General features: G+C 32.8%; 6 protein-coding genes across 6 annotated transcripts; 3 read left to right on the top strand and 3 right to left on the bottom strand.

Annotated features, from left to right (window-relative positions):
• Nucleotides 1-40: 40 nt before the first annotated feature.
• Nucleotides 41-2,854, bottom strand: DFA_10111 (uncharacterized protein; the record flags this gene model as incomplete). Its single annotated transcript, XM_004351945.1, has 3 exons — nt 41-82; nt 240-2,146; nt 2,221-2,854. 3 exons carry the CDS (start codon nt 2,852-2,854, stop codon nt 41-43), a joined length of 2,583 nt encoding a protein of 860 aa, XP_004351997.1.
• A 691-nt stretch (nt 2,855-3,545) lies between these two features.
• On the bottom strand, nt 3,546-4,627 carry DFA_10112 (uncharacterized protein; the record flags this gene model as incomplete). Its single annotated transcript, XM_004351946.1, has 5 exons — nt 3,546-3,753; nt 3,777-3,853; nt 3,924-3,962; nt 4,161-4,414; nt 4,435-4,627. The coding sequence occupies 5 exons, from the start codon at nt 4,625-4,627 to the stop codon at nt 3,546-3,548; spliced, it is 771 nt and encodes a 256-aa protein (XP_004351998.1).
• A 770-nt stretch (nt 4,628-5,397) lies between these two features.
• DFA_10113 (cysteine protease) lies at nt 5,398-6,872 on the top strand (the record flags this gene model as incomplete). Its single annotated transcript, XM_004351947.1, has 4 exons — nt 5,398-5,467; nt 5,734-6,474; nt 6,567-6,697; nt 6,771-6,872. 4 exons carry the CDS (start codon nt 5,398-5,400, stop codon nt 6,870-6,872), a joined length of 1,044 nt encoding a protein of 347 aa, XP_004351999.1.
• Nucleotides 6,873-7,331: 459 nt separating this feature from the next.
• On the top strand, nt 7,332-9,397 carry DFA_10114 (uncharacterized protein; the record flags this gene model as incomplete). The annotated part of the gene is made up of 6 exons (XM_004351948.1): nt 7,332-7,461; nt 7,596-7,690; nt 7,770-7,931; nt 8,043-8,323; nt 8,608-8,646; nt 9,376-9,397. 6 exons carry the CDS (start codon nt 7,332-7,334, stop codon nt 9,395-9,397), a joined length of 729 nt encoding a protein of 242 aa, XP_004352000.1.
• A 238-nt stretch (nt 9,398-9,635) lies between these two features.
• DFA_10115 (uncharacterized protein) lies at nt 9,636-11,035 on the top strand (the record flags this gene model as incomplete). The annotated part of the gene is made up of 3 exons (XM_004351949.1): nt 9,636-9,767; nt 9,874-10,050; nt 10,121-11,035. The coding sequence occupies 3 exons, from the start codon at nt 9,636-9,638 to the stop codon at nt 11,033-11,035; spliced, it is 1,224 nt and encodes a 407-aa protein (XP_004352001.1).
• A 270-nt stretch (nt 11,036-11,305) lies between these two features.
• Nucleotides 11,306-18,166, bottom strand: DFA_10116 (uncharacterized protein; the record flags this gene model as incomplete). Its single annotated transcript, XM_004351950.1, has 7 exons — nt 11,306-13,590; nt 15,235-15,543; nt 15,617-15,844; nt 16,078-16,443; nt 16,491-16,541; nt 17,020-17,503; nt 17,591-18,166. 7 exons carry the CDS (start codon nt 18,164-18,166, stop codon nt 11,306-11,308), a joined length of 4,299 nt encoding a protein of 1,432 aa, XP_004352002.1.
• Between the last annotated feature and the right edge of the window lie 225 nt (nt 18,167-18,391).

Raw genomic sequence — 18,391 nt, forward strand, 5'->3', positions numbered from 1 at the left:
ACCTCTCCTCTTACAAAAAACATTGGATCACCAAAGAAGATTACGAAGAGGCTGGTCCATCAATCATCCACAGAAAGTGTTTCTAAAAAAACAAGAAAAAAAAGAAAAGAAAATAGAAACATTTAAAAAAATATATATTATTATTATTATTATATTTTGACTACTATTTAATTTAATTTATTATTTAATTATTTATTATTTATTAATTAGTTTAATTTAATTTAATTTGGAATATAAACCATTGAATTTGAATCAGATTGATGAACACAAAGAGAAACTTGAATGGATAGATCAACCATGACAATGTGAGTTTCGGAATTGACTCTAAAAGTTGCATCTTTGAATTCTATTTGATAGAGTCGAGACTCTTCTTGATGATATGTACATTTGTATTTGCCGTCATACAGTTTTGGAAGTTGTTTACCATTTTTCTTGTCATTGACAAAATGGTAGCTTCTGACCTCTATCTTTTTCTTTTTGCTAGAGATGGAATCGGGAGTATAGCACTCGTAAATGTCCTCGGAAGAGATGACTTGTTCGGGATTGATACTCATAAAATATTTGTTGATGGTCGATGGATTGATGGTTCCCAAATTAATAGTGACCACCTTTATATTGGATTTAAAGAGCTTGTCTACAATGAGTCGTTGTGCTCTGATTAAAAATGTTTCCAATTCCATCTTTGTAAACCATTTACCTAGATCTGAAAATGTCTTGAACCCTATTGGATCCGATTTGGTAAATCCATCAATTCTTTTAACTTCTAATCCTACCAATCCATCTCTTGGTTCTAATGTTGTTGGCATTATATATTCATCTTGCGGCTGTTGTTGTTGTGGTTGTAAAATTGGTGATGGAATGGCATGTATTGGTGGTTGTTGAGATAGTAATTGTTGTTTTTGTTGTTGTAATAATAGTTGTTGTTGTTGTTGCTGTTGCTGTTGTTGTTGTTGTTGTTGTAATAATTGTTGTTGTTTATGGTAATGATGATGTTGGTGATAATGGAATTGATGATATTTTGCTTCTTCTTCTATTGTTGCTGTATTTGAAGTAGAAGAAGAAGAAGAAGAAGTATTGAGATTATTATTGATATTATTATTAGTATTAGTATTGGTATTGGTATTGGTTGAAAGAGGATGGGAAATTGGAGGAGGAGGGGGAGGAGGAGTAACATTTGAATATTGAGATTGTGAATATTGAACAGGAGAATTTGTCTTTTGTTGTTGCTGTTGTTGTTGTAATAATTGTTGTTGTTGCTGTTCTTTTTGTTTTCTTGCCAATTCCTCTTGTTGTTGTTGTTGTAATATGAGTAATTTCTTTTTTGCTTCTTGTTCTTCTTTTAATCTTTGTAAATTTTCCAATTTAATCTTTAGTTTTCTTTCTTGCTCTCTTTCATTTTCTTCATCCAATTTCTTCTTTTTTTGTTTCTCAATTTCCAATTGACTATTTAAATTATTAGATTTTGTTGTTGGTGGTGGTGGAGTTGTTGTTGATTGATCAATATTATTATTATTATTATTCTTATTATTATTATTCTTATTTTGATTATTCTTTTGATTATTATTAGATTTTGGTGTTGTTTGATCAATATTATTAATATGATTATTTTGATTATTTTGATTATTTTGATTAATTTCATTATGACTATTTTGAATACTTTGATCAATATGAATAATTGGAGTTGTATCATTATGAATATCATCTTGGTCATCATCCATCATGATTCTTTTTGCTCTTAATTTAGGTACTTTTTTTGGTGTAGTAGTAGTGTTGGTAGGAACGATCGGTGGTGATAGAGTTGGTGATTTTTGTTTTGGTGATACTTGAGCAAGTAAATGTTTTTGTTGTTTTTGATGTAACGCAAATTGTTCAGATGCCAATTTTGCAGCTGATCTACTTGGTGTCGTTGTTGTTGTTGTTGATGTCGATGTAGATGTATTTGAAGTTGGAGTTGAAGGTGGTATTATTGTCAAAGCCAATGAATTTGAAGGAGATGATGAAGAAGAAGAAGAAAGAGAACTAGGTAATTTTGAAGGAATACTTTTTGATCTTGTTTTTGCCAAAACGGGGGTTGGTTTGGTTGGAGGTGGTGGAGTCTTTGATACCTTTTTCTCTTTCTCTTTCTCCTTTTCCTTTTTTCCTTTTCCTTTTTTTCTTTTTTTTCTTTTTTTGTTGGTGTTGTTGAATCGCCCATTGATTTTGGAGCGGTTGCATTAAAACTAAGAAGCTCTGGACGATGATATGGCATGTCACAATAACGTAGCCACGCACGTGTTGAATATACAATGACCAAGAATTCCATTCTTGGACGAGCCTGTGCCGAAGCTGGTTTAACGTTTCGTCGCGCCACAACCTTGAACAGATTGCTTGCCGCACGAATCTTGAAAAAATTGCACAACAATTGTGCGTTTTGAGGGGATGCTGCCAAGTTTGTATTGCCCTTGATGGCCAACAGAACCTTTCGAAGTCTCTCGTTGGTCTCTTCAAGTGCCAATAAATTTTCAGTTGATCTGTGCAACCGCTCGAAATCCTTGATCGTCGGTGCACGATAAAACACAGACTCTGGAGCTATCGTGTCTCCACCCGTCGGCAGACTTTGAATATCGTTTGTCAATATCTGTGCTATCGATTCTGCTCCAACTGGTTGAACGGTTATTGTACTTTTTTGTTTCTTTCGAGGTGTAGAGATTGGATGATCAATCTCTGTCTCTGTCTCTGAATTGTCTTCTTCCTCCTCCTCCTCCTCTGCCTCTGTCATACTATCATCGTCATCATCGTCGATCATTTCATTTTCATCATCATCATCATCTATACCTTTAGTACTTGAATCTTGTGCTCTCTTTCTTGTAAGCATTTTATCAACTATCATGTGAATAAAACAATTGTTTGTAATGAATGTTGTTAAGATCTTACAGTTTGTACAATCAAAGAGAGAGAGTATCGTAATTGTTTTTAAATGAATACATACGTTTTATTTTATAAAGATAATAATAATAATATTTATATTATTTCTATTATTTGTAGTATAGCAGTTCAACTCCTTAATATCTATCTCTACTTTTAGTGAATTAAAAAAAAAAAAGATTGTGTTTTTTTGGAAGCGAGCAATTTAATGGGTGTACAAAGTGGAGGGAAAGTTAAGTTTGAGGTGCAGTTCAAAATAGGGCGGCAATAATATCATTGGATACTTTTGTACGTGAAAAAAAGTCAGCTCAAAACACCATAGACAAAAAAAAAAAGAAAGAATCTCATTGGTCAACTCTCTCTGAAACTCGTTGTCATTGTGACCCGCCAAAAAAACTTTAATGTGTTTTTCTTTGATTATTATTTTTTTTGATGTACCAAGTTTTTTTCTAAAGATATTTATTATTATCCCCGCCGGATTGATTGAATATGGATCAGATCCAGATTTCCATATAATCCTTGTTTGACCAGTACATTCTTTAAAGTTCCATCCCAGACAAAATTGAAATAGGACCACGATGCAATAGTTTCTGGATCATGATCGGAGGGGGATGACATTCCAACCAAAGGGCTTTTTTCGATTATAGATTATTTTGAGCGACCAGTTTCTCTTCTTCTTCTTTCTCTTGAAGATACTTTACAATTTCCAAATGGTTGTTGGATAATGCATTTTGTATGGCATTGGTAGTTGCACCTTTAGTTCTGTTTTCATAAAGGAACTTTACAATTTCTATGAATCCCATCTCATCTGAGGCAAAATCTATAGCATCAGTGGTAGCACCCTCTGTTCTATTCTCATGAAGGAACTTTACAACATCAATAAACCCGCATTGGCTGCATTATCAATAGCATTGGTTGTTGTACCTTCACTTCTATATTCATGTAGAAACTAATAAATTAAAATACAAATTAGTATATTGTTCTTTTTAAAAATAGACAAGAATCAATTGATAACATACCTTGATTATATCTAAATGTCCTCCACTTGATGCATATCCCTGATTAATATAATAACTTTGATGATGATGATGTGATTTAAAACTATATATTTACTATACTTACAATTGCATTATTAGTACATCCTTCAGTTCTATTAAAATGTAAGTATTTTACAAGATCCAAAGTGCCACTTTTCATGCCATATCCATTGTATTTTGATCAATATAGATGTTGGGGTATCGGCCGAGTAGATATACCAATATATCTTTATTCCCATTTGATGCAACTTGTTCTGCTAGTTCATCATGAGAGGTGGAATCAAAGTTGGGTACCAATTTATCGATAAGTTGTTCAAGAGTGGCAAGGGTAGCATTACGATGAAGACAATATCTGAAAATGGCCTCTGATATCTCCTCCTCCTCCTCCTCTTCTTCTTCTCCTTCAACATCAGCTGATGGTGATGATGGTAGATAATGTTTGATAAAGTCCCATGACATACCATACCTTGATACTAATCTTGAAATGATATACTATTATTAGGTAACTTGATAATATCACTTCCTTTTAATGATGATGTATTTGTATTATCATCAGCACCAGCACCAGCACCACTCTCAATCAAACGATTCAAGTTATGAACTTGATTGAATATCGCATTTCTAATGTATTGTACGTTGATTACATCTTGAAATGATATACTATTATTATTATCTATACTTGACATTATGATAATTGGTGAAGATGATTCTTCATTGATTCATTCATTCATTCATTCATTCATCAATGTATTGTTATCTTTACCATTTTCTATTGTTTCTATCTTTTTTCTAGTTGAGCTGATTTTTCCACCAACTGAGCTCTCTTTGCTCACTTCAAGTCGGGTCACAAAAAAAACAAAAACTTTAATGAATATATCATTCACGATACGAATAATCAACCGAGCTGCTTCACTTCAAAGATATTTATTTATTTATTTAATTACCCGCCGGATTCGGATTGACTACGGTTGTTTGTCAGTCCTGTCCATTCCAATTCCATTTCCAAACTCTACTCTTTCTCTTTTTCTTTTATGATCCCGATGACCATCTTGTTGAAAAAGAATTACTCACATCGTAACTGATAATGATTGATTAGTATTAATACGAATATCTAGATCATGACGTCATTCGATGTAGAGAGAATGAGCTTCCTTTTTATAAATCAATGAAAATCCAGCCGATAAAATTATAAAATCATAAGTGTGAAAAAGGAAAAGTGCACCGACAAGTCAAAGAGTAAAGCCCCCTTGAAGATTTTTTGTTTTGAAGGCAATTGTGTAAAGAGAGGGTCGGTATCCTAATAGAGTCCAAAATATCTAGAGGAGTTTTCTTTTTTTTATTTATTTTTTTTGCAATTGTGGTGGTGACCAAGCTGCAGCACAACATTCAAATTGAGCTGTAGTTGTTGTTACAGTTTTATATATTTTATTATCACCCTAACAAGTAAAAGAAAAAGATGAAGTCAATCATCATTGCTATTCTCTTCCTTGTAGCTTTGGCTGCTGCAAGAAAGCTTTCACCAGAAGGTACAGTATCTCTCAACACCCATATCAAATCTAGAATATTTCTATCTATCTTCTTGCAAGATATACATATCCTCAACTACAACTACAATTTGACATCAAACATCATATCACTTGAAATGAACATACATACATACATACATACTATACTCTAATTATGACTATAAATACATATAACTAACTTTTCTGTTTCTTTCTTTCTCTCTTCGTTTTTTTTTTTGAATACTTGTTCGCACACACATCATTTTTTTTTCTTTTTCTTTTTGTAGAAATCCAATTCAGAGATTTCCAAGTCAAATATAACAAGGTTTATGGATCACATGAATTCTCACAAAAGTTTGTTACTTTCAAGGACAACTTGAACAGAATTGATACACTCAATGCCAACGCTGCTGCCTCTGGCTCTGATACCAAGTTTGGTGTCAATGAATTTGCTGATCTCTCTGTCCAAGAGTTCCGTAAGTTCTACATGAACGCCGTCCCAGCCTCTGTCCCATCCGACGCTCAAGTTGCTGGTGACTACTCTGACGAAACCCTCGCCTCCATCCCATCGTCATTCGATTGGAGAACCAAGGGTGCCGTCACCCCAGTCAAGAACCAAGGTCAATGTGGTTCGTGTTGGTCATTCTCAACCACCGGAAACGTCGAAGGACAATGGTTCCTTGCCGGCAACACCCTCACCGGTCTCTCTGAACAAAACCTCGTCGACTGTGACCATCACTGCATGACCTACGACGGTCAACAATCATGTGATGACGGATGCAACGGTGGTCTCCAACCAAACGCCTTCCAATACATCATCGGCAACGGTGGTATCGATACCGAAACCTCATACCCATACTTGGCTGTCGCTCAAGACAAGTGTCAATTCAAGGCCTCCAACATTGGTGCCAAGATCTCCAACTGGCAAATGCTCTCCACCAACGAAACCCAAATCGCTGCTTACCTCGCTCTCAACGGTCCAGTCTCTATCGCTGCTGATGCTGCTGAATGGCAATTCTACATTGGAGGTAAGAGAAAAAGAATATATTAATAGATAGATAGATAGATAATAATGGTACAATGGATTATTAATCTTTTTTTTTTTTAATGATTATTTTAGGTGTCTTTGACCTTCCATGCGGAAAGGCTTTGGACCATGGTATCCTCATCGTCGGTTATGACACTGAAACCAACATCTTTGGTCATGCTAAGCCATACTGGTGGGTTAAGAACTCCTGGGGTGCTTCATGGGTATGTTTAAATATATTTAAAATCTTTCTTTCTTTCTTTCAAAAATACTAATACTTTCTATTTCTATTAATAGGGTGAACAAGGTTACTTGAAGGTTCTCCGTGGTGCTGGTGAATGTGGTTTGAACACCTTTGTCTCCACCTCGTGCGTTGGTGACTGTCCAGCTGCTTTCTAAATTATTTTTTAGATTCCTTCTTTCATCTTTAAAGTTAATAAATCATTTATTTTACTGAATCAAAACAAATAGTAATGTTGGTTGAACATATTGGTTGTTTCACTATTCTTCTTCTTCTTTATAGTACCAAGAGATCAGAATAAATAATAATAATAATAATAATGTTTTCTTTCAATTATAACATATCATTTGACAAGACTACTAACCAAACTTACAGAACCTCAAAACATTCTAATCATGTGAATCTATTCCTTCTTTTTAGAATATTTGTAAAAAGGGTATTAATTAATTTGAGTGAACGCAAATAATGATCATCTCAGTCGACGACATGATTGCCTTTTAAAAAAAAATCGAATGATATTAACTAGTTTCATTCATTGTAATCAATCAGATAGATATATATACATTATACAACAGGTGTTAAAAGAACAACAACAAAAGATGGCATTCTTTAAAGAAATGAAACAATTGATACGAGGAACAATAACATTAGACTTTTTACAACCAATACAAGACAGACTATTGTTTCAATTCAGACAACCATCATCTATTAAAGGATGGACTATAGTATCTGATAATGAAATAGGAGGTAAGCAAACTTAGATATATATAACAACAATTGTTATATATATATGTGTATGGTACACTACATCTTATCTTACTCGATTGATTCTACACTACCAACACACACAGGATCTTCAAAAGGAAAATTTCAACAAACAGACGATCATGGTACATTTAGTGGTTATCTATCATTAAAGCTACCTGAAAATGACCCAAGAGTTAAACAATCTGGTTTCATTGGATTATATTCACCTGTATGAAATCTCATATATTTATCAAACAATCAATCAATCAATCATTTACTTATTATCATTGATTCTTATTCTTTTATAGAAAAATACATTTGATTTTGATACAGATCCATATGGTTTTGTATCGTTTAGAATATGTACAGATGGAAGAGTCTATGGATTAGGTATATTAAAAAAGGATGAACCAATGACTGTTTATAAAGCAATGTTTACAACTACCCCTGGTAAATGGGAATCAATACAAGTATGTGTGACGATAAACAAAAGAATATAATATATTTGTATTATAATTGATCAATTGTATATTTATCTATTTGTTTGTTTAAAATAATTATTATTATTATTATTATTATAGATACCATTCCAAGATTTCTATAGAATTAAAAAAGGAAATGTTTCATTAGATTTTGATGATCCACTAGTACCAGCAGGAATGGATCGTATTGGATTCATCCAAACCGAAAGAAAAGAAGGAGATTTTAATATCAAAGTAGACTACATTAAATTAATACCAAAAATATCTGGTGTTCAAGAATCCCCTCTTCAATTACGAAAAAGATTATTACGACAAGACACCAATAATAATAATAATAATAATAATAATAATAATAATAATAATAATAATAAAAATGAATTGTAATATATAAAAATGATGATTGATTAAAGTATGAATTGTGTTTGGTTGTTGGCGATGATATGAACCTCGATTCAACAGTTAGAGAAAAACCACCCTTCACACTAACCCTCTTCCCCTCTCTCTCTCTCGTTGTGAGTAGGCACCATCATCAAACAACAAAACCGCGACACCCAACTACTCACAACAGCATTGTACTGTTTGATCTCCACAGTCAGCGATTGCTCCTCCTCCAAATAATCATCTGATGAATTGCAGCTGATTTTTTTGGATTTATTTTTTTAAGAGTAGCTACTACTCACCTCACAAACCCAGTATTGCAATTGCAAGAATCGTTGGTTCGCTTTCTTTTATATTCTTTCTCTCTCTCTCTCTCTTATATTATTTGTTTGTTTAGTTTATGTTTTATCACTCTCTGTAGTAGTTTGTAATATAAGGTCTCAGAGTCATCACCATCATCACCGTCATCATTATCAATAGTAGTAGTAAATAGTAATCTTTGCAGCATCAATATCCCATACAACCCAAATTTAGAAACACTCACCAAACGAAGAAACAAAAATTAAAAAAAAAAAAAAAAAAGTTTAAAGCAGCAAAGGGTAGTTAAAAGGTTGAACCCCCACCTCAACCCAGACAAAAGTAAAATCATCATTATTACTTTACTTTATAGTTTGTTTGTGTGTGTGTGATAAATATATTATATAAATATATATCTCTCTTTTCCCATTATTATTATCTTTTTCCCTTTTGTTTTTTTCAATCAATCACACAATCAATCAATCAAATCATCACATCACCAGTTTTTTGTAAATAATCAATATATATAAAAGTAATTTAAATCCATTCCAGATTTTGTTTTTGTAAATAGTTTAAACATTTGTATAAAGAAGGACATATATTTTTTATATATATATATATAAATAAATAATAATCAACCAGGTTTCACTGATATATTGAAAAATAATCATTAAAAAGTAAGTTTAGTCAATACCATTCCCTGTTCAAAAAGAACTCCATCACCTAGCTCTCTCTCTCTCTCTTTAATTTCACAAAGTAGAGAATTAGAGAATCAATGATTACGCGTTGGTCACCAAACAGCTAAATTAAATTTTTAATAAAAAATTTTTCGATGAATCTCTTTTTTTTACAATTTTACCTAGGGCAACAGTTTTCAATAATAATAATAATAATAATAATCATCAATAACAATACTCTCAGTACATTGGTCAAGCAAATACAGAAAAATATAATAATTTTTTAAAAAAGTAGTAATAATTATAATAGAGAATTACTAAACAAGAGGAAAAAAAAAAAATGTCAACAGATTCGTCGCCTTTGTTTTCTCCCCCATCACTTTCGTCGACATTAGCAGCAGCATCACCATCATCATCATCAGTTGCCACTCCTCATTCACACAAGGTTTTTGTTGGTGGAATTAGTTGGAAAGTATGTATCATTATTTACTCATAAAATAAGATATCTAAAACAAAAGATTATTAAATAATATCTTTTCTTTATAATTTCTTTTTTTTTTATTTTCTTTTTTTTTTAGGCAGATGAAAGTGGATTAGCCAAATACTTTGGAACATATGGACAAGTAGTGGATTGTAAGATTATAATGGACAAGAATACCCAAAAATCAAAGGGTTATGGATTTGTCACTTTTACCGATGAAGAAAGTGCTTTAAAAGTTAAAAGATCAACTAATCTTTATTATATGGGAAAAGTTGTATGTAATTAAATTAATCTATATAATTTATATTTATGAAACCAATTAATTCATTAATTTTTGTATTTAGATGAATGTTGGAGATGCAATGAGAAAATCAGATTTAATTAATTTAAATGGGGCATCAACAAAAGATTCTCCAAGTCAATCATTGACCAATTCACCAAATCAACATGGTTTTAATAATATTAACAACAATACGAATGCGAGTATTCCATCACCATCATCATCGAAAAACCATCACAACAATAATCATCATGGAAATCATAATCACCACTCATCACAACAACAACATTCCCATTCACCCAATAATGGAGTATATTATGTCCCAAACAATGATGTAGTTTACTTGGGACCTGGTGGATACAATTATTCACCTGATACCACATCGGCACCAATGATGGTTCCAGTTTATTATGCACCACCAACATACGCTGGCAATAGTCCATCGGGTGGACAGAGATCACAAAAGTCGTCTGTCCCATCACCCCAATCATCAAACTCGACTCAATCACCAAATGGAACCAACAACAACAACAACGCTGGTGGGGGTACAAGTAGAGGCGGAGGTGGTGCGGGACAACCATCTCATCACACTCAACAAGGTGCAGTTTATTATGAACAAGACGAAGATTTATCATACGAACAAGGTGGCTATTATGGTCCACCACCATATTATTACGTTTACGAGGGTCAATACCCATCAGCATCTTATCCTCCACAAAATGGATATATTTCCTCTTCACCACAACAACAACCACCACAACAACAACAACAACAAAATTCACATCAATACCCACATTCACCATCAGCCAATGGATATGTATATCATCAACAACAACATCAACAACATCCATGGTATCAACAACAACAACAACAACAACAGCAACAACAACAACAACAAAACTATTATCAAACTCCATGGGCTACAACAAATACACCCAATTCAACATCACCATCTAATTTAAAATCTCCAAAGGTCTAAGAATCCATTTGTAGATATTAATAATATAATATAGATAGTATAGAAATCTTCATCATTGATTTCACAATAATGTAAAGTAATAATATCAAAAAAAAAAAAAAGAAAAAAATCCTCTACCACCAATCCAACCAATAAAAAAAAAAAAAACAATTATAGAAATATATATAAAAAAAGAAAGAAAAAGGAGAAAAAGAATAAGATAATTATTATTTTTCCCTTATTTTTATTATTATTTATAATTTTGTTATTTTGAGTTTGTAGAATCGATTATTAATCATCATCTTCATCAGAGTTTATAGTTTTAATTGTTGGGGGGAGAATTGATGAGGATTCCTCATCGGTAATGATTGGTGTATATTTTTGATCTCTTGATCTATTTTTAAATTTATAGATACCAAACAACATGCAAAGGAAAACAAAAGAGGCAAAGATGATGAGACCAATTTTCCAGTTGACCAGTCCAACATTGCTATTGGTGATATAGTCAAATTCGATGTAGAGAATTTGGTAGCCATCATTGTCGTCTTGAACCACGAGACGGTAGCTGAGCTGAGCTGGGTTGTATTGGCCAGTGATACCCAGTTGGTCATAAACAACGGTAATATTGTTTTTCGAACGAACCATAATGTAGGGCACCGATGGTACAATGGCCAAACCACTAAAGTGGACATTAATGAGGGATGCATTGATTGAGAGCGAGTCACGCAGATTGATGGGTGCAAGTTCTTGGTCTGTACGGCCCGAGATGGGATCCATAACGGCAATGACTGACTTTGGTCCCATAGAAAAGCCATTGGCCGAGAGATGCTTGCCGGATGGGAGGAACAATAGACCACTGGTAAAATTAATGTTTCCATTGATGGCAACGTTATTGTCCATCAAGACATAACTACCGTCAATCAATAGATCACCTTGAATAGAGACATCATCTCCCTTGGTATCATTCTTTGAACTAAAGATGAGTGTTGCTTGACAAATGTCAATCGATCCGTCTACAGTAGTGGAAGAGTTTTCTTGAAGATGTAGAGTACTATAGTTGGATACAATGATTTGAGTGGCAAATAGAGTAGAGTCGTATTTGACCAACAATGTAGAATCCTCGTCTCCAAGATAGATCATGTCCAATGAAGCATAGGCACCTTGTTCAATAATCAAGTGACTACTTGAACCGTTGACCAAAACATTTCCAGTGATAATGTCGATCGTGTTTTTGACAGTCAATGAAGAGTCGTCATCCAAGATAATGGTTCCGTTGAGAATGGCAGTAGAGTCGACAATAATAACGTGTTGGACAATGGTCAGTGTCAACGTGGTTGGATCATTCTCTTGGAATTGTCCAAGTGACATGATGGTAGTGTTACAGAGTTGGATGTAGGTGGGTCCGCCAACTTGCAAACTATTGATAAACATGGCAGTTTGATTATTGGTAGGATCGTTAATCTGTACTCTGTCTACACTATAGAGCTCCAAGTTTCCAAGTACCAAAGTGTCATTGACCAACAGCATCGTGATGTTGGTAAATATCGACGTGGTATTGACCTCTTGCTTGAGTGAACGCAATTTAATAAAAGCCGAAGAGTCTGCCTGGAGAGGTGAAATCGAGAGGGTTGCAGTACCGTTGAGATGGATGGTTGGGTTTTCGAGTTTGTTGGTAGTGATTGATGCCTGACCGTCAACAAGACTGATCAGGTTCATATAGGATATTTGAGCAACTGCAATCTCTGATCCATTGCCAAGTAGAAACGAGTTTGCTTTTGATGGACCAACAGTGAGGTTACCTTGTATCGTAGCAGTCTCGGGCTCATTACTTTCAATCACACTATCAGCACCCAAAACAATGGCACCAGCCAAATTGTATTCTACAGACTCTCCCATAATCACTCCATCAATACTAGTTTGATCGGCAGTAGTCTCTAGAATTGTATTTTCCAACCAAAACATTGCATCACTATTGATAGTAATGTTACCATTGACTGTGATACTCGAGGTAGAGCTACTACTACTATTGTTACCAACAATCGAAAAGGAAGAGTTTTCTTGTATCAAAAGATTACCATCAATCGTCATTGAATTGGTACTATTGAGAGATGATCCATTATTTAAACTGATACTACCAACTTGAAAACCATTAGATCCATAACTACTATCAAGATCAATGTTTACATTCAAATTTGATCCATTTAGTATTAAATAATTAATATTACAATTACTATTAAATGTTATATAGTATGTGATTGGTTGAGATGATAAAGAGGATGAAGAAGATGAAGAATAGGATGTCGTTGTTGTAGTGGAGTTTGTAGTATTTGTATTGTTATTATTTGATGGAACAATAGTTGTATTATAAATGTAGAGAGTATCAATAATGACAATATTATTGGTTGCACTGCAATCCAATTCGGTTGTACTGTTTATAAATGTTGCATTACTTGGGAAATAACATTGTCCTATTGTTGAACAATTTGTTGTAATATTATAAATATAGGTATTACTACTAAGAGAAGATGTACTACTACTACTACTACTACTACTACTACTACTACTACTACTACTATCTAGTGAAAAGGATAAACAAGATGAAAAACATAAAAGTAGTAGCGGAAGGAGAACAAGTATTAGAGAATAACTAGACTTGTTCATCCTCGATTAGATAGTTCTCTCTCTCTCTCTCTCTTTTCTCTCTCTCTCTCTCTCTCGTTGAAATCTAAAAGGTTCTAACTATCTCTCCTTCCTAAAATATATATGTACTGTAAATGATGAGAGAGATAAAGAGATGTTTGTTTGTGAAGAATAAAAAAGATAAAAAATCTTTGGGGTGACGTTTCTGTGTGTGGACCCCTTGGTAAAAAAAAAACAAAACTACGACTTCTTGCATTTGTGGGTGAGTGACATCACCTGTCAGAGCTATTAAAAATCAACTTTTGTTTTATCTGGTTGTTTATTTTTAGTTAATAGGTCGTCAGTCTATCTTCATTTCATCAGTTTGTTTGGTTATTTAATATTCGTGATTAAGACTTACTACTTTCAACTTGGCCAACACCAATCAACTCTGGATACAGAATAAAACAATCGTTGTTGGATGAAATAAATAAATGATACAAATAAATAAATGAAAGAATATAAAGTGCAATTGATTGATTTGAAATGGAAAAGATTTTATTCCTTTTTTACTATAATAATTTGATCAAAGAATAGGGGAGGAGGGATTAAAAAAAAAATTAACTGAACAACAGAGTTGTCTTTTTAGGACAGATTCTTTTAAAATGATGTTCCTACAAAATACTTTGAAAATATAAAATAACAAATAATATTTAAATTTAATGACTCATTTGTTGTAATAATCATCTCTGATAAAATCATTATTGCCTTTAAAGTTAAATCTCAAATTGGAAATAGGAATTGTTTTAAGGACCAAGATACTCGAAAAGACCATGATTATCCTGGAATATATATTTTGGGAAAACACTTTTTGCACACATCAGTGCATTGGAGAATCAGGTACCAAGGGTTATCGTCACATAGATCAGCTTGGCAAAAAAGATTGGAAATGAAATTGTTTTTGTGTCCTATCATTTAAAGATTTGGTTCAGGATGCAGATCGACAGAACCATCAATCATATGTTGCAGAGGCCATTTTAATGGCAAGAATTGCAGCACCGAAAAACAATCAATGGATTGGCAGAGCAAGAGAAGAATATGACAAAAGAAAAAAATTGACAGTAGCCAATAAGATCTTAGAAGATGTTAGTGATTGCCTTGGCCTCCTGTTTAAAAAATAAATATATCTGGACATTCTATATGATATAGCTAGTTGAAGAAAAGAGTTATTTATTGAATTTGAATTCGGTCGTGATACCTTGCTTCTCGACCGAAGCTTAAGTCAGAAAATTGATCACTTCTTTGGCCTCGTGATTGTATTTTTGATTTTGAGCACAATTATTATCATTTTAATTATTTTCAATAGAAAATGGTTGTATTGTATAGCCATTATCGAGTATGTATTTTTTTTTTGAGTCCATTATATTGATCATAGAAAATGACTTTATAACCGTAATCATCCTCCAATGATTTAAATAATAGTTTTTCGTTGTCCTGTATATTGTGCATATCGGTAAAATAAATATACTTTAATGCTGTGTAACTGTGAATCTGTTTTAAAATATCATAAACAAATTGAATCCATTCACCTCTATGCGTACTATTGATTCTCAAAGAGATCAGTGATTTGTTGGTCTCGATGGCATTGAATAGTTGTTGACATTGTAATAGTTTGAGAGGTTCATCAATGACCAAGTGTTTGATTTGGTTTCTATTTAATAGTTCAATGACCATTGATAAATGCTCTTCCATTAAAGTGTCCCACTGTAGTCGAAGATATTCAAGATTTGGTAGACCGAGTGTGAATCGTTTGAATAATTCAAAATTATAAAATCCTCTAGTAGGAATCCATTTAACAGTTTTAATATATGGTGATCCTCTCAATACCTGAATTGATTGTTCAATATAATCTGTATAAAATTTAATGGCCGATCAATAACAATAGGACTATTAATGAAGTGAATGCATGATACATGCACTTACCTGAATCTCTAACACAATATTTAACAATGTGTTGAATCATTGGTGGCAAACAGACGGGCAGGTGAAGATAACAATCATCAAAGTGATGATTGACTTCAAAGACGCAGAATCTTGTACTTGGTCTCTCTGCATAGATCATTCTTCCAAATAGTGGTGGATCGATGGAATACTCTGTGATGGTTGTATTCTCTTTGAGATCTTGATAGATTAAGTTGACATATGGTCGTGCTACGAGATATAGATTAGATAGAAGAGAGAAAAGTAAGCGACTGATGCTTTAAATTTTATGGCTATTCCTATCTTATTAAATAACATGCCCTTTTCTACTTGTATGTTAGAATGGACACTAATGTAAATAGTTAAATATTTAACCAATTTTGTTTGTTGAATGATTCTTCTGATCTTATTGACTTGTTCAATAAAGTAGGTATTATTCAAATAAATAGAACAATCATATCTACCTTCTCTACCTTCTCGACTAGCTTGGTTATAGTCAAGTATACCTAATGATATTAGTTCTAGTTGTGTTTTTGTCAGCTTTGCATACGATGATAGTAATTGATTGATATGTCTTTGATGTTTGATGATGACACTACGAGTGTATGCATTGACAATCAACACTGACCGAAATAGTCGAATATCCATTGTTGGTGTTTGATCTAATCTCTTGTTCTCCCTTCTTTGTTCATCATCATCGTTTACATGATTCACGATTTGATCGACATCTATTTGATTATGTTTCATGAAATAGACTGAACACAATGCAATGTGATGATTGAGTGTTGTTCTGTCAGATAGTTGACTATCACATAATGGACACCTTTTATCTTCCAATAATTTGAATGATTTACTGATTCTATATCTTCAATTATACTATTATTAATTGTTGTTTGTATATTATCCATCTTTATATTTGTTTGTAAATCTTTAAAGAATATATAATATTCCTAGCATATATGAAATTTAATTTTGAACAACCACAATTAATTTATTAACAATCTAACCTTTTTTTATGTTGTATTGTTATTTTACTTTTTTTGTTTAAAATCAACTTTTGTATTATCTGGTGTTTTATTTTTAGTTTATAGGTCGTCTGTATGTTTGTCATCATGTCATCATTTCATCAGTTTGGTTTGGTTTGGTTTGGTTTGGTTGGTTATTAATATTCTATAAATATTGTATTTCTATATATAATATGTTGAATCGTTTCATCACATCTAATTTCTTTTTAGTTTTTTTTTTTTTTTTGTTAAAAGTCTAGTCTTCTTATTCTTCTTATTCTTATGGCGCAGAACTACTACTACTTATTTGAGTACTAACTTGAATACCTAAAGTTAGATAGATTAAAAAATGTATGTTGTTAGAAATCAAATCATTTTCTTTTTTTTTTTTAAAAGACATACTACTTTCAACTTGGCTATTACCAATCAACTCTGGATCTATACTACAAGGGGATACTGTCATTTCAACATCGGTGGATAAACCATCAATAGTCATTGCTTGGTTATTGTTACTACCTTTTGGTGATTTCGATGTTGCATTCTTTCTCATTTGCTGGTCAGAGATTGGTTTGGTTGTGACAAGCATGGAATAGTTGAAAATGATCATTGACAAACGAATGACAAACAAGAGACCGACCATTTGTTCGTTACTCTTGATCTTCCAATAGGGTACCACACAAATGAGAACAATGGCAAATAGGAATGCTGAAAACACCACTCCAATGGAAAGACGACCGACGGCCATCATACGACTCTTGATAATCATAATATTTACACTATTGCAATTTGGTTCAAAGGTGGTTACCTTTTTAAATTCTTTATAAACCACCCATCCAATTGAAATATATGCTATTCCAACTCCAAAACAATATATTCCCATGAAAATCTTAAAAAGAAAAAAAAAAGTAAGTATTTATTAATTAATTTTAAATCTTTTTTTGTTTCTATTTTTTTGTTTTTTCTTTCTACTTACATTTGTAACTTTACCAGGCCAATAAATTGCCATTGCAATTGTCCAACCAATATAATGAATGATAATAAGGATAATTAGGACGGCACGGACAACTGGAAAGATTTTTTGAATGACGGTCGAGAAATTGACTGAAATCATGAGGTCACACCAAGCCAGTAGAATGGTAAGATAAGAGGTGACGAGGAACCCAAATCCAAATAGATAGAGAGTACCAAGCGAGTAGAGTTCGTTGACTTTGGCCAACAAGAGAATCATTCTAAACACCGAGAGGGTAGAGGCTATAGTCAATTGAAGTGTTGCCAGAAAAGAGAACCGCATCCAATACTTTCTCTGGACATAGACTCTCCTCCAACCCTCGACCATGGCCACAAAGAATAATATTAAAAATAGTGCCGATATGCCTGCACATGCGCTTTCATTGCAATCAAAGCCTCTTTTGACACTTGGATCACAATAACATATTTTTCGTGTAGGTGCTGCGGTAACATTGGAGGGTGTTGCCAAAGTTAAAAAACTCTCTTCATCATATTTAAAACTTTCTTCTCCAAGACTATTGAAAATGGTTAAAATATCCATGATATGTAAATTTAATTGTAAATGTAAATGTAAAGAAGTTTAAGGTTTTGTGTGAAAATTATATAAATAATATAAAAGAAAATAAAGAAAAAAAAAAAAGTGTAGTTTATGGAATAATAATTATTATTTTAAAGATGGGGAAAAATATTATTATTATTAGAGTTCCGACAATTATGATTTAATTGATTGATGGATGGAGTCCAAAAAAATAAAAGGGTAAAACAA

The sequence above is a fragment of the Cavenderia fasciculata genome, assembly GCF_000203815.1.
Source record: "Cavenderia fasciculata unplaced genomic scaffold Scf_EU5ZYIE02H8LDV-5, whole genome shotgun sequence".
Classification (NCBI taxonomy): Eukaryota; Evosea; class Eumycetozoa; order Acytosteliales; family Cavenderiaceae; genus Cavenderia; species Cavenderia fasciculata.